At 43.0% G+C, this 15,962-nt stretch overlaps 2 protein-coding genes across 5 annotated transcripts; both read left to right on the plus strand.

Moving 5' to 3' along the window:
• Positions 1-81: 81 nt before the first annotated feature.
• HYKK (hydroxylysine kinase) lies at positions 82-5,387 on the plus strand. 3 transcript variants are annotated; one of them, XM_012569151.5, is made up of 6 exons: positions 82-334; positions 441-516; positions 812-1,149; positions 1,862-2,004; positions 3,838-4,021; positions 4,661-5,387. In XM_012569151.5, the coding sequence occupies exons 3-6, from the start codon at positions 819-821 to the stop codon at positions 5,122-5,124; spliced, it is 1,122 nt and encodes a 373-aa protein (XP_012424605.1). In that variant the 5' UTR covers positions 82-334; positions 441-516; positions 812-818; the 3' UTR covers positions 5,125-5,387. The 3 variants fall into 3 exon arrangements, with proteins under 3 accessions (XP_012424605.1, XP_072790231.1, XP_072790230.1); XM_072934130.1 differs by lacking the exon at positions 441-516 and having other exon boundaries at positions 4,661-4,778; positions 4,868-5,387; XM_072934129.1 differs by lacking the exon at positions 441-516.
• A 122-nt stretch (positions 5,388-5,509) lies between these two features.
• PSMA4 (proteasome 20S subunit alpha 4) lies at positions 5,510-11,558 on the plus strand. 2 transcript variants are annotated; one of them, NM_001245481.2, is given in 9 exon segments: positions 5,510-5,665; positions 6,286-6,325; positions 6,484-6,526; positions 7,288-7,450; positions 8,779-8,856; positions 9,080-9,168; positions 10,011-10,141; positions 10,364-10,487; positions 10,921-11,558. In NM_001245481.2, coding segments are annotated over 8 exon segments (786 nt in total). In that variant the 5' UTR covers positions 5,510-5,665; positions 6,286-6,322; the 3' UTR covers positions 11,076-11,558.
• The last annotated feature ends 4,404 nt before the right edge of the window (positions 11,559-15,962 follow it).

Genomic DNA, 15,962 nt, shown 5'->3' on the forward strand with positions numbered 1-15,962 from the left:
GGGGGCCCCGGGGGGCGGCGCGGGGGCCCCGGGGGGCGGCGCGGGGGCCCCGGGGGGCGGCGCGGGGGCCCCGGGGGGCGGCGCGGGGGCCCCGGGGGGCGGCGCGGGGGCCCCGGGCCCGCCCGGCCGCGCTCGGAGCGGCGCAGCCCCGGGCCGCGGAGCACACGGCGCTCCGGCAGGCGGGGCCGGGCCGGCCGCAGCTTGTGCAGCTCCTCGGCCTCCCCGCGCCGGGCAAAGGTTGGCGCGGCTCCCAGCGAGTCCCGGGGTTGCGCTCGTCTGGGGAGGGGCGAGATTCCTGCAGCTGGGCAGGCGACAGACGAGCGAACGTCGGCAGGTTTGTGCTCTTTCTTAGCACAGGAATTTGGAAGGCCGCGACCAAGCAGAAAGATTTAATCTGCTTCAACGTTATGATTTACTAAAGTAATTCTTGCCTGTTGCAGGCACGAACTGATGATCTGTTCAGGGATTCAGCAGCTCTGGTCCTGAGGGAGTCATTCCTACTATCAACAATACATGGTTAGGCTGCTGCTAGAAATGAGCTAATAAAAGCTTGGTTAATAAGATCTTCGTGTCTGCTGTTCTGAACAGATTGATTGTATCTCTCTAGCAGTCTTTCTTTGGAGGGGCTGCAGCTTAAGTATTTGATAAGCTATGATGTAAGAAACCTGAGCTGGCTCAAGGGGTTGGTTTTCTTTGCTTGTTTAATAAATGTAGGAAACTTCTCCAGTAGCTGAATGCATTTTGTTGCAGTAATTACTGCTTTTGGTGTCAGAATACAGATCAGATCATCCAGTTTTTCTTTTTTTCCTAGAGGCATAATGTCTTCTGGAAATGACTGTCAGTCCCAGACCTTGACCAAGCCCACATTTGGTGAGAGAGAGGCAGCTGAATTGGTTGACAGGGTGTTTGGATTGAAGGTGTCTTGGATCAGGTCACTCCCCAGCTACGATGATCAGAACTTCCATGTGCGTGTCTCAGCTGAAGGTGCCGATGAGTATGTCCTCAAAATCACCAATTCAGAAGACAGCCAGGAGCCTGACCTCATTGAAGCGCAGACCCAGGCCATGATGTTTCTCAGTGCTGAAGGCTTCCCTTCAGCTACGCCTTATTTGACAAAAGATGGTAACATAATGTCTCTGGAGTCAGGAGGTGAGCCACTGTGGGCACCTTTACTGCCCCACTCTCACCCTTAGCTCAGCAGTAGCTTGCTATATGGCATACCATGTGTATGTGTGCTAAAGGGAAACTAGGCTTGTGTTTGAATAGTAGGGATATGCATCAGGTGACCTGTATTCCAGCCACAATAGTCCAAAGTTAAAATACCAGAAGCAAAGCAACTCAGAGAGCGTTAATAACTAACTAGGAAAACACTTAGGAAAACACTTCAGCTTAAGGAATTGGAGAAGACATTTATCTGACATGTGTCCATGCACAGGAAAAGTTTAAAATGCCTCATTGACTATGTGATGCTTGAAATTATTTGCCTTCAGAATAATGTAACACACAGTTCTAGCCCATCTCTGAAGCCAGAATAAATTGCTTTAATAGTGCTTGGAAGAAAAATTGTGTTAGCATGTAACTTTCCTACAACATTTAGGATTCTTGAGACCTGTTCCACTGCAAAACTTTATGTGGGTGTGTGTGGGCACTAGAGGAACCCTGCTTGGTGACGAGCTTTCCTCAGCATAGATTTTCTAAGTGTGTTAAGGTTTGTACATTATTACACAACATTCTGGTAAATCAAATTTTTGCATTTTTATGAGCTACATCTGACAACTTCTACACTGGGATACACCTTTTTTGCCTCTTGCATTAACTGATGCTCAGCACAGAGCAGAGTGACTGCATCTCTCCTTGTCAGGTACTAGACTTGGGAGCAAGAAGTACATGGTCAGACTGCTGACTTACCTGCCAGGTACACCAGTAGCAAAAATCACCACCAATGCTCAGATTCTGTATGAGATTGGGAGGCTTGCTGCCAGCCTGGATAAAGTGCTCTTAGAGGTGAGTTCTCATGCTTTAGCCTCACACTTCTCTCTTAATCGGTGTCTCTTCAGCATTTGCTCACGTGCTTGCTGCCTGGTTTTCAGACCTTCGAAATGCAAGTTGGTGACTGCAGATGTCAGTGACTCATGGCTCAGGTGCCAGCCTCCAAGCTGGCTAAAGCCTTTCCCAAAGTACACGACAAGTGACATGGTACTGGTGATACTTCTGCAATGCACTTTTGTACCATGAATAGGGTGATACAGAGTTCTTTTTATTTATGCAAAGCTCACCCATTAGTGTTTCAAACCTGGCAAATAAAGGAGAATGAAGCCTAGGGTGCTTGAATTAGAAGAACAGAATGCCAGGCTTGTTTTAAAGGATTTTTGTGTAGTGCTCAGCTGGCTGATCTATTATTTTGAATTTCCTTTGACTTGCTGACTTTCTTCTCTTCATTAGCACTGTGACCATTGCACATTGGTACCCTCCCTACAGTGCCAGCTGCACCAACAGAGATCTGTGACACTTCTCATTTGCACCACTTCCACTCAGTCTTAATGCAAACTAAGTTCTTTTCTCTGTAGTTACACAGGATAATAAAGCTGATCAACCAACAAGTACAAAGTTTGATGCATGAAAGACCTCACATTATTTATTAACCTTTCATTAACCTTTCCTTCTCATGTGCTGACTACCAGCTTCAGACAATTATGAAATGTCTAACCAAGCACATTCTTAAGTACAAGAACATTTCCAATTGTGAATGATAACTTACTGTTGCTTTCTGACACACTGGTCACACTCTTATAATGTGCTTAAAATAAGCTAGTCTCAAAATATGCCTGTGACTGATCCTGCTAAGGAGGAAGTAGTTAATGAGAAGTAATTCCGATGGAAAAGGCTCTTTATTCCCTTAACACAGGGATTATCATCCACCAAGGTGGTTTAGGCTCGATCTTGTTCTTTACTTGTTCAAACACCGTCAACTTTTGACTGTCATTTAGTGATCTTTAAGAGCCTTAATTACAAGCATAGTTTTTGTAGTTCTTTTCTTAAAAGGAAGCCAGCTACTCTTGTGGGAAGTTGTTTTTTTGTTTAAGATGACATCTGATCCAATCTGGCCCAGATGTCATCTTAATAAGCATTTGAGGAGTTCAAGATAAGCATGGGGTGTGTAATGGGAGAGATGCTTTTCCTCTTTGAATGCCACTTTCCAAACCATCTCTTCCATTTGCTAGTGAGAGAGGGGTTAAGGACCTTGTATGTTTAAAACAGTGAGGCCTGGATGTACAAACGCAAATTTTCATAAGCATAAAGCCATGGTCAGTGCCTCCATAAACTACTGTGCTCAGGATTTTCACACATCAGCTGTTCTGAAGGTTTGTCCCCCAAAGGTCTCACCTTTAAAAGCACAGATTGTGCCTGCTCCCAGCATGCTGGCAGGTTTTGTGTCTCTGGTGTTCCCGCAGCTTTCTGCAGCACTAGCTGTGCAAGCTGAGCTCTGCCAGAGCAGGACTCTGGCCTTGGCAGAGGCTCAAAGTCACTACTCTTAATGTCATCCTATAGACAGTCAACAGCAATTTTACACTATTGAAGTGACAAATTACTTAAGGTAATCTTTATACCTAAAACATGGGGGAAAACCATTCAGGCTGTATGTAGATACTAAGATGCTTGCTTTACTCATTTTTCAGGTTATTCTTTTACTGATTAAAACAACAGTCCAACTCATGGTGCTTTTCAGTGAGTCTTATTAGAAACCTGTTAAAATTAATAGGAGTTTTGACTCAGGCCCTTTAATCATAAAGCCTGCAATTTTTCTTATGCCTGTATTATTGTGTGTTTTTTCCAAAGAAATTCCAGCATCCGTCAGTAAAAAGTCTGCATCGAGGTCAGTTCATCTGGAATCTGGCAAATGTTCCTCTTCTAGATCAGTTCATTTATGCCTTGGGCCAGAACAAATACTGTGCAGTGGTGGAGCAAGTTATTGAGCAGTTTAAAAGCAAAGTAATACCCAAGCTAAGCAGTTTCCGAGCCTGTGAGTATTTTATTCTCATTGTAATTATGTTGAACTGAGAGACAGAAATTTCATACAGGAGTTTGGCTCTGTAGAGAAGGAAAACAAAAACAGCAAAAAAAGTAAATCTCTTTTCCCTAGCCTAGACATGGACAGAGCACAGAGTAAGCCAAGGGGAATGTTCTGTCCAGTCAGGGTCAGTTCTTTATTTTTCTGATGAGTTTCCTCCCAGTTAAGTTTATGATTTTTGTCCTGTTATATCAGCTTACTAAATATGTACGGAGTAAAGGACTACCTTTCATAAAAGCCCAAATAAGTACTTAATCAAAATTTTGGAATACAAATGATGTTGATATTGATGATGATGTGACAATTCTATAGTTAGAAACTACCGTTGTGCGTTTGCAAACATGCAGTGTACCACAGGTCACAGCAGCCTGGAGTGTGATCCTGTAACTCTCCCTCTTCTCCTCTGCTGTTGGTCATCTGGCAGTGCAGTGGAGCTTCCCAGGAAACAGTAAAGGTGTGAAAGGCAGCACTTGATGCTGCAGGGGACTAGTGCAGTTTTGTAGCTGAGTGTTAGTTTGATGTGCATCTTCCCAAAGCTGTTTCAGCTGTTTAATAATTATTAAATACTGTTTCTATTTCTTCTGTGTTTAGGTATCAATCATGGAGACCTTAATGACCACAACATTCTAGTAGACTCCAGTTCTGCTTCCCTGGAGAATCCCCAGTACAGAGTGTCTGGCATCCTGGACTTCAGCGACATGAGTTACGGGTATTATGTGTTTGAGCTTGCGATAGCCATTATGTACATGATGATTGAGAGCCCAGACCCTCTGAGTGTTGGGGGCCATCTTCTCGCAGGCTTTGAGAGCATCCTGCCGCTCACCGCTGAGGAGAGAGGTGCCCTCTTTCTCCTGGTGAGTGGGAGGTTTGCACAGTCTCTAGTCATCGCTGCCCACACGGCTCTTCTGTACCCAGAGAACAAGGAGTACCTCACAATCACGGCGAAAACTGGCTGGAAACACTTAATGACAATGTTCGAGGTGGGCCAGGAAGCCGTGGAGAAGACGTGGTTTGAGACTGCCCAAGCGTACACACACCACGCACCTGCCCCGTAGGTCCGCGGGTGCTGAGGTACTGGCGGTGACATCGGACTGAATAAAGCACTCAAAAAAGGCGGCCCTGTCTGAGCTGGATGGGCGCGTCCGCGGGCAGGGCGGGGCCCAGCGCATCTCCCCGGGAGAGAAAACCATTGCCGCCCCCATGGCAGGCCCCCGCGTGTGGCCATTAGCGCACTCACAGCGCGGGGCCGGGGTGTGCCCACGATGCGCCCTCAGGGCAGGAGCCGGGCTCCGTGCCGCCTCAGGCAGGGCCGCGCTGTGACGGTGACCCGGCCTGGCGCGGTGGGCGGCGCCGTTTCCCGCCCGTTCGGCGGAGCCCGGGCACGCGCACGCCACGCTGCGGGCCGCGCGCGCCAGCCCCGCCCCGCTGCCAGGAGAGGGCGCAGGCCCCGCCCCGGGGGCAGGCGGCACCGCGCAGGCGCGGCGGCCATTTACGACACGGCGGTGACGGTTCAGGCGCGGCCGCAGCGCCCGGTTCGTGCCCGCCGGCTGGGCCTCGCCGCCCCCCGCCCGGCCCAGCGGCTGCCTCCGGCCCGCCGTGAGTGAGGACGGGCGGCGGGTGGGTGCTGGGGCGCGGGACGCGTCTCTGCCCGGCGCGGCCCTCGCGTTCTGCCGCGCTGAGGATGACTGTGCAGTGCGGGCGGCAGCGCCCCCTGGGGCCGTGCCGGGGTGCGCTCGGTGCCGGTTCCCGGGGTTCCCGGTTCCCGTGCCCTGTGCTCTCTTGCAGGCCCGGTGCCGGTTCCCGGGGTTCCCGGTTCCCGTGCCCTGTGCTCTCTTGCAGGCCCGGTGCCGGTTCCCGGGGTTCCCGGGGTTCCCGGGGTTCCCGGTTCCCGGGGTTCCCGGTTCCCGTGCCCTGTGCTCTCTTGCAGGCCCGGTGCCGGTTCCCGGGGTTCCCGGTTCCCGGGGTTCCCGGGGTTCCCGGTTCCCGGGGTTCCCGGTTCCCGGGGTTCCCGGTTCCCGTGCCCTGTGCTCTCTTGCAGGCCCGGTGCCGGTTCCCGGGGTTCCCGGTTCCCGGGGTTCCCGGTTCCCGTGCCCTGTGCTCTCTTGCAGGCCCGGTGCCGGTTCCCGGGGTTCCCGGTTCCCGTGCCCTGTGCTCTCTTGCAGGCCCGGTGCCGGTTCCCGGAGTTCCCGGTTCACGTGCCCTGTGCTCTCTTGCAGGCCCGGTGCCCTCTGCCCGCGGCGCGTCCCCGGCACCATGGTGAGTGACCCGCCTTGCCCGGAGCTTTGCTGAGCCGCGGGGGCGGCGGTCACTGGTGACCCGCCCGAGGTCACCGAATGGCTGGGTCTGTTATATAGGGGCTTTAGGGCGTGGGTGACAAGAGACTGGTGATACTTACTGAGCTATTCCTTTTACAGTCTCGAAGATATGACTCCAGAACTACCATCTTTTCTCCGGAAGGTATTTTTTAACCCGACATTTTAAAGTCAACTCTGACTGTTGTATCTTCTCAAAGCTGTCAAAAACACTTGCAAAAAGGGTGGTTGTTAGTAGCATGTTTCTGTCTGAATATGAATTACAGATATCTTATTTCCCACACTTAATTCTGTAGGGACTGCAAGGGTCCAAAGTGGACACTTTGAAATTCATTCTAATTCAAGCAATAGTGAGACTGAGTCCCATTAGTGAGTAATATCACCTGCCATGTTTTTTAAATAACCATTTATCTCTTGTTTGAGCATGGTTAGGTTTTGTCACTATTCCCTGAGAATGGATAATATCCTCCTGGTGCAGTCACGCCTCTCGTTGTCTTGTTATTCTTGCACATGTTGAAACAAGTGCATACAAACCACGTTTGCTTACTTCTTAGATGGGAGGAACCCAAGAAATAAGATATTTTCTTTGTTTACTGAAAATTTGTCTTGGGTTATTCTGCTGCAGCAAGGAATTATTTTAATTTTTTTCTTTTTTTTTAACAGAAAAGTGTTTTGGTTTTTTTTAATAGAAAGAGTTTTTTTCCCCCAGTAGCCATGTCCAGTATTTTTTTCCTTCTCTGACTCCTTCTTGCTTTTCAGCCAATTAATATACAATTGACTGGTAAGAGACTGAAGAATTAGATGGGCCAATGAGCAGCTGTCAGATCTTGTAACTTTCAGTCACCTTGTGCAGTTGGTCTTGCTTCTTGTCATTTTTTGATGACAGGCATTCCAATCCTTTCCCAGGTCGCCTGTACCAAGTTGAGTATGCGATGGAGGCCATTGGGCACGCGGGCACTTGCCTGGGAATTCTAGCAAACGATGGAGTGCTGCTGGCAGCAGAGCGGCGCAACATTCACAAGCTTCTCGATGAAGTGTTTTTCTCAGAGAAAATATACAAACTTAATGAGTAAGTTAAAATTGTGATTAAGTGTCCTGTGATGTTATTAACAGCAAAGTGCTGATTAGCACATAACCTGGTTATTTTATTTGAAGTGTTAATAATCTTTTTGTTTGGTGTTTTAGACAAGCACGACTATTCTGTCATTGTTCACTTTAGTAGTTCCCCTTCTAAAGTAGAAGTATTGCTGGTTTGGTTTTTTTATCTTCAGGAGAATTTTCTAGGTGGAATAACCTGTTTGTTGGTACTATGCTATACAAGGTAATGGTATTGTAGCAATTAAGAAAACTGGGAAGTCTCAGTTTTATGAAATACCATTGGGGGGCAGAATAAAGAGTGCACAAAAAAATTACCATGCTATTTCAGTTCCCTTTCCGCATCTCTGTTTTTCTTTGCTGGCTCAAAAAGTCTGAGGTAACTGGGTAAAATGTGCCTTAGGCTTCTTTGCCACAGTTGTAGCAGAGATGAAACGTCTGTCTATTACCATTTTCATTCTAACTCCTGGAAGTTAAATTTGGGATGTCAGAGCAAAGAGTTTATGGATTATGCTTTTTTGTTCTAAGGGAGGTAGAGCTTCATCCTTGACAAAAGCTGCAAATGAACATAAATAGTTTTCCATCCTGTCTGCCTCCCATTCCATGTTGATCTTGAAAGCACCTGGAAGTGCTTTTAAGATCAACATGGAAGTTGATCCTGAAAGGACATACTGGATTTTCAAGGAGGCAGTGGAACAGCACACTGGAGTAATCACCTAGAACAGCCCTTCCATCTTTCGTAAAATTCCCAATTTCACAAATTTTTTTGTGTAGCAAAAGGTTTGTAGCATATCAGATTGAGCTAAAGAGATACTAAATTAAGATCCAACAAAACAATCAAGGATTGAAGTGCTCATTTTTCTTAGGGGCCTATCAAGACCATGAAGTTTCAGTTACACAGATGCCATGTGTCAGCCAGCAGCTCCCACTGAAGGCCTGGCAGATCTGTGTGGCTCCTTCAGTGTTGAGACGTGCCTCCTGAGAGGCACCTGTATGTATGTACCTAATGGCTCTCGTAAAACCACTCAGAACTTAATCATCCTTGGCATGACCCTCTTCTCAGAACTGTATGTATAACTAACATACTGACTTGCTGACTTTGGCTGTCCACCTGCTCTTAGCAAATGGTTACTGATACTTTTGGTGCACCCTAAAGGCAGGAGCTGATGAACCCATTTTGTACAGCAGCCGTGTAGCTTTGATGAGAAAAGCCTGACAGCAGGTGCTCTGCTTGAGCCCCTGGATGAAGATGTTGGTTGGAGATTGACAGGAATTCAGTTAACTTGTATGCCTTTCTTGCAGGGATATGGCGTGCAGCGTTGCAGGAATAACTTCAGATGCCAATGTTCTAACAAATGAGCTGAGACTGATTGCACAGAGGTAGGTCTGCTGACAGCTAACATGGTTTTACTCACCTGTGCTGTCACAGTCAGCTCTCTTTATGCATTAGATCAGAATGAACATGCATTTTAGTAGATTAGAAGTAGGTTGAAATAGAACAGCTAGATCACAGATACTCTAACTTGGGAACTTGTTTCCTCTTAAATGTTGTGCAGGATATGGTCAGCAAATCAAAACTGTTTTTTTTCCTCTTTGATATTAGGTATTTGTTACAGTATCAAGAGCCCATTCCTTGTGAACAGCTAGTAACAGCTCTGTGTGATATCAAGCAGGCTTATACACAATTTGGAGGTAATGAAGTGTGATGAATCATTGTGTTACTAAATGTCTCAAGAACAATTCTCTTACATAATGTGAAGGATCTAAGTCAGTGGACAGTTCTACTGAATTCTCTTTAAAAGTTATACTCCGGAAAAAATAGCCTAATTTAAGAGGGGAATGGGTAGACATGGTTACTGTTTTTTGCTGCTGGGGCTTCTACTTTTTATGGCTTGGGAAATTGATAGCTGAGATGCTGGCTCATTGCATAGAATGCTTGAGTGCTCTTGCATTTAAAGAATGCCTTCAGAAGACCAGGAGAGAATTGTTTAAGCAACCTTTCAACATTTTGGGCCCATCCACCATAATGGCACAATGTATCAAAAACAAGGCTGTATATAGGGATATCAATATTCTAACACTTGACAAAAAGTTGTGTTTATGTGGATCAAGCAACATGTTAGAAAACGATATTGTAGTATTCCTTAGTATGTGAACTGATGATTCTGTTGTTTTACATAGATATAGTGGGAGAGAATTACCTTTTAAACTACCTGGCTTTTGACATTGCTAAGTTAAATGCTTTAACAGCTAAGCTACGTACCTGAAATACTAAATTTTGATTTAAAGTCCTGAGATAGTAAATTACAATTTGTGAAGCTCTTGAGGTTAAATGGAATAAATCTCTGCTGCCTCCCATGCCATGACTTAGAAGGAAATACTGATGTGCTTATCTCAAGCAACAGAAGTGCAGTACTGTCCGTTAAATCCTAGTTCACAGGAATAGATTGAAAAACTAAATCAAAGAAAATAATTGTAACTTGTGACCAATCTTGTTACTAAATTTAGGTTGCTAATAGCCTTCTTTTCAACAGGAAAACGTCCTTTTGGTGTTTCATTGCTCTATATTGGCTGGGATAAGCATTATGGATTTCAGCTGTACCAAAGTGATCCTAGTGGAAATTATGGAGGGTGGAAAGCCACATGCATTGGGAATAATAGTGCTGTAAGTTCTGGGTTTTTTCTTCTCAAAAAGATAACTTTAAAAGTGTAAATTGTACTGTATTAATTAAGTTGAGTTGTTGATTATTAGTGCGGGAGAGATTTACAGGTAATTGGAGGAATGCTGCTGTTAACTCATGTGTTGGCATTATCTGGCAAAACCCCACACCCCAGCTGTGTGGTTGATTGCCCAAAGACACCATTTTAATTTCTGTGAATTTTACAGGCAGCTGTGTCAATGCTGAAGCAAGACTACAAAGAAGGGGAAATGACCTTAAAGACTGCCCTGGCATTGGCCATTAAGGTTCTAAATAAGACCATGGATGTCAGTAAGCTCTCTGCTGAGAAAGGTGAGGGTTCTCAACATGGGACAGCACCCTCTGCTTAAACAAAGGGAGCAGCGAGTGCACGTATTCCAGATGTGGCTCACTGGAGTGTTAGTTGTCACAAAAAAATGTTTTCAGAAGATGCAGCAGTTCTCAGCTTTAGCCTAAGAGGCATTCAGATAGCTTAGTCCAGGCTGGTGGGCCCTGTTGGCCAGCTCCAGAGGCGAGACTGCAGCCTGGGGTTGGAATGCCTGCGTGTCTGGGAGCAGAACCCTGAGAGGAGCTCCCCTGCTGCTGTACTCTGCTGCAGGAGGGAGCTGAGGGTGGCTGCCTGCAGCCAGGCTGTGTGGCACAGGGAGCATTGGAGCCTTCTGCCTCACTGTCCCTTGTAATCTCAAACCTTGCCCTGCTGATGATTGCTCTGCCTAAACGCTGCTGTCTGTTCCATGTGTTTCAGTTGAAATTGCAACACTGACAAGAGAGAACGGAAAGACAGTAATAAGGGTTCTGAAGCAAAAGGAGGTGGAACAATTGATAAAACAACATGAGGAGGAGGAAGCAAAAGCTGAACGTGAAAAGAAGGAGAAGGAACAAAAAGAGAAGGAGAAATAGAATATGAAATCAAGTGTTCTCTAAATAATAAAGGACCTGCTTCAGCAAAAGATAATCTGGATTTCTGCGCTGTAGAAGCCTACAGCTATGCCATGGAAGACCCAGAAGCACTTTTGATGAACCAGGTCCTTAGTCATCATTTAGATAATTAGTTTACTGCTCTTTACATCGACCAATAATTGCTTTAATTCTTGAACACTCTTTCTTTCATCTTCTATTTTTTATTATGGAATAAAATTTAAGAAGAATAGTGATGGGTGTCTTTATTTCCTCAGTAATGCCTGGATATGCACGATCTTGAGGCATTTAATTGCTTTAAACCATTAAAACAAGGTATATGCTAGTTGGTAAAGAACAAATATGGTGTTAGAATTGTTAGAATTTTGTGTGTACGTGTGGGTTTTCTTTAAAAGGTAGTGAAAAGAGCTCCTAGTTTGAAAAGTCCTTTCACAAATACAGAATTAAAGTGTGCTGGCATGCCAAGTTTTAGTTTTGGCCTATTTTGTTCTGTAGCAGGCTCTGTCAAACTGATGGTCTTGCAAGCAGTAGTGTTTTAAAAATGCCCTGTAGCAAATGTGTTCAGTTTATCATAGCTTTCACAAGTGCATGTGTTTTCTAAAGAATGAATCATACAACACTAGTTATATTCACACAAACTAGAAGGACATTTTACAAAGGCCATGTGAAAATGCTTTATCTTGTCGAAGTACAAATAGGTAAGTAAAATAGTGTGTGATTTTTAGGCCATGTTGACTACTTCACATTTTATCCTGAAAGGAAATTAAGATGTTATATTTTTAGTTTAGTGTTGCTGATACTTCCCCAGTGAATTTGATTCCTTTCTCTGACACACCAGTCAAGAAAACTAACCAGTTAACCACCAAGAAATCATATTTGTGTATTAATTAGGAATCATAGTCATTTTTGTCCAGCTTGCCCTTGTACTGAATACACATTCATACTGAATGCACAAAGTATGATTGTCAGATTAGCAAAAATCTCTTCTGAAAAAAAAATCTACTGAACAAAAGAGATGAAAAGTTACTGAAAATTACTGTGCACTCATTCATGTATCAAGTGCAAAGTGAAAAGCCTGAGGGCTTAAAAGTGAGGCCTTGCTGAATTTCAAACCATGACAGCAATGATCCAGCCCGTTTGTGCCCACCCTGGATTGTATTGATCTTGTAGGTTGGTTTGGTTTTCTTACCCCAAAGGATATTTGATGTATACAGGATTTAATAGGACCATTTAAAGAAACTTGAGTGAATCCATATGGTGTTTTGTTGGTTTGATGCATCTTGGACATTTTTGACTAAAATGTATTTTGTCAACATGGCTAGAAATGACCCTCCCAGCTAAACCCATTTTTGAGCTCACTGCTGTAAGAGTCACTGTGGAGAACAGAGGGAAGGAATCTAACTGAAGATGTCTGTGCTGCAGCTTGTGTAGTTGTCCTGCACTGACTCTGGCAGCCTCTGTGCAGAGAGGGGGGAGGCTGTGGGTTCTCTGTAGGACCTGCTTGGCCATTCTCTACACCTTGGTGCAACCCGATTGCTTTAGTCTTTAGCACTGAACTTAGATAGCATTTTGTTAATAACCAAATTTTATAGCTAATGAAAGTTCAACTGATGTATTTACACCTTGTGCAACAGTAGGTCTTCCAAATAACAACATAGGAATGGTGTTCCATGTAACAAGTCCTGAATAGTTGCAGACAACATGCAATGGGTAATATTTAATCTCTATTATAAAGGATTGTGTAAATACCTCAAGCTCCATTTTATCTAAAAATTCAGTGCTCAATCTTTATTTTTTGATACCATGAATGCAATGTATCAGCCTCTTTTGCAAATTTCTGGATCGCTGATTATGGTTATATAAGTGCTTGGAATATGCTCTAAAAGAAGCAATGCCAAAATGGAGTTTTTTCTCACTTCTCAAAGATTACTTGCAACAATATGTGATAGATTCCAGCAATGCTTTCTATCTTCTGGGAAACTGATAGTGCATCTGAGCTTGTGTTCATCAATGTATATAGTTCATAAAAGGCAGTTTGTTTAGTGTAATAGTGTAAGTATTATCAGATAGCTTAGAATATAGACTTAGTAAAATATTTTTCTTAGAAGCATCTTTTTCTAAAAAAAATGGGGATAACTCATATATGCATATTTTGGTTTAAAGAATTACCAATACCATTTTTTTGCCAAACATGGCATCAGTTGCTGGTAAAGGAGAACTTTTTAGATACTGTAATAATAAAAACTTGGAATGACTTAAATGAATATATTGAAGCGTTGTAATAAGTTTTAAAAGATCTATTTATTTAAAGGTTTTGTTTGCACAAAGTGGAAGAAGTATTGTCTAATACTTCATGAGTATAATCTTTGAACATTAATTACCAATTTAATTTAAAAAACCATCATCTCTTCTGAGTGCCATTGATATCTGATTGTGAGCTGAGCCTCAGTACTGCCTTGGAATAGGCGAGTAACTCTAGCTGGCAGTCATGTCCAAGATGTACAGCCAAGTTCTCCTAACCAAAATTTTATTTGTGGTTCATTTCTGCATTTGAGCATAGGGCAGTAAGCAGATGCTGGAGATCTTTCATTATTAGAATCTTCCTGAGCCATCTGGACACTAATGCAAGTTTCTTTCCTGTTCTTCCTAGAAATAAGAGCAGCATTTGACTGCACTGGCCTATTGTATTGAGTCTGGCTTTGTGTGTTAAAAAAAAAAAAAAATCACCACCAACTGTGCCTTTTCTGGGAGTGGTTTGGGGATAAGTCGTAAGAACAGAAAAATTATTCTGGCGATACATTTGAGGTATCTTTGCTAATCAAAATGATCTTCCTGTTCTTTGTATGGTTTTTTTTTTTTGGTGTACGTAGTGTTTACATAGAGTTTACAGTGTAATACCATAAGTATTTAAAATATTTAGCTATTGCTGTGGATTTAATGTTATTTTAAAACAAGAACTTCATGTGGTGCTGTGGAAGGTGACAGATTTTTCAAATTAGGTAAAAGTATTTATTGAAAATTGTTTGCATAATACGATGTTTGTAAACTTAAAAAACTGGATAGCTTATAGCTCACTTGAGTGCATGATAGAACTGGCTAGGGCAAATATGCAAATATTGACAAATAGATTGTCCTAAGAAATTGTAATGTGGCTTGTTATTCTAAGTAGTTTAAGAGATAATGAAACTACTGCTTCTCCGATAATTACTGTGCTGTGTCTTGCATCCGTCGGTGTTTAAAAATAGTTAGCTTGTTTTCTAGGTGACTGTATTCTGTTCAAATAAAGTCAAATTAACTTCCAAGACTGCTCTTTATATGACCTCCTTTAGGTATGCTTCCCTCTCCATCCAAATATTTTACTTGTCAGTTACAAAAGTACCCAAATTAAGAGACAACAAAAAACTTCTGATGTTAAATTTGACAGCTGCTTCTGGTTTCTTATGTATTTCCAAGGCAATTATTTAGTCTTTCTCTTCATAACATTAAAATTAGGAAGAAATACTTCTCCACTGTGTTGTGAAAATGAATATAATGACTGAAAGGTGTTCAATGGTTTCAGAGGCCTCAGGACTGTGATACATAGATAAGACAGCTCAATATACAACACATACAAGTCCAAGAAGCTGGTGCACTCAGATACTTCATACATGAGAGAAATTGTGTTGTTTCTGGTGGAGACTGGTGGAGATTCTAAGACTTATTCAAAAGTCTTTCATTTTCTTTAAAGAGTGTTTTCTGCTACATTTTTCTGCTGTAAAAATTAGCCTAATTTTCAAGATTTAATTGCAGTTATTTTTACTACAATATGAAAACCCACTGAAGTTACTGGATCTAAGAGTACCCTTCACTGGCTTTAATCTGGAGAAAATTCAGCTTCACAAAGTTTTTAGAACATTTCTCATTTTACAAATAGAACTTAGCAGCTGGCTATTTTTATCTGTGTTTAATTTGGCATTTGGCTTTCCAGTTAAACTGCTCTTCAGTGCACAGTAAAAGCTGCCATCAGCCAATTTATTGCAGATTCTCAGAGTGTACTTTAGCAGGGACCTTTAGATGTCACCTCCTGCTGACAAGGGTCTTTTGAAAGACAATATTACTCATGTAATTGTTTAGGCTTTCACTTAATGGTAAATATTAGACTAAACATGCTGCTGATACTATTAACATTCTGCTCCAAGTTCAAAGCAGCAGGAAAAAACCGCCTACTTACTCATAATTACTGTTTTCTAAAACATTAATAATACAACATAATTAACATGTGCCATAAGATGCTACATAAAATATTTAGCAAAATGTTGGGCATGTAACCCAGACGGTTTAATCTTTTTATATCCTACAGCATCTGTTTTGCCTAGTTAGGATCCAGCTGCACACAAATCCACAGTTATGCAATAAAACCAGTTTCCTATGTTCTGCACGTTCTAGTGGCAGCTATGTTCAACACTGGTAGTGACACATTATGGCTCTAAAATGCATCTGCTGCAGTGCACAGAAATATAGATTTTTACCTGATAACCTCATGTTAGGAACACCAGGTGCAGTGGTGAACCAGCTTGCATCAAAAACTACAGAGCTGCAATTTCAGTACAAATATGCCCAGTAATTCTTGAAGCACTCAGAAAATACCAGAACTAGAGTGTCACAAAAAAAAAAAAAAAAAAAAAAAAAAAGAAAAAAGAAGTGGAGGTGGTTTGTGCCCTATTTTGGGCTAAAATATATTTTTCATTTACTATAAAATCTTGAGTTGACAACTGCATATACATTGAGCATCTCAAAATAAGAGCATGCTGCATCCTTTACACAAATATTTTGATTGTAGAAGATATGCCATATACAAATGGATTCTCAATATATAAAATGACCATATTT

Source organism: Taeniopygia guttata, chromosome 10 (assembly GCF_048771995.1).
Source record: "Taeniopygia guttata chromosome 10, bTaeGut7.mat, whole genome shotgun sequence".
Taxonomy (NCBI): Eukaryota; Metazoa; Chordata; class Aves; order Passeriformes; family Estrildidae; genus Taeniopygia; species Taeniopygia guttata.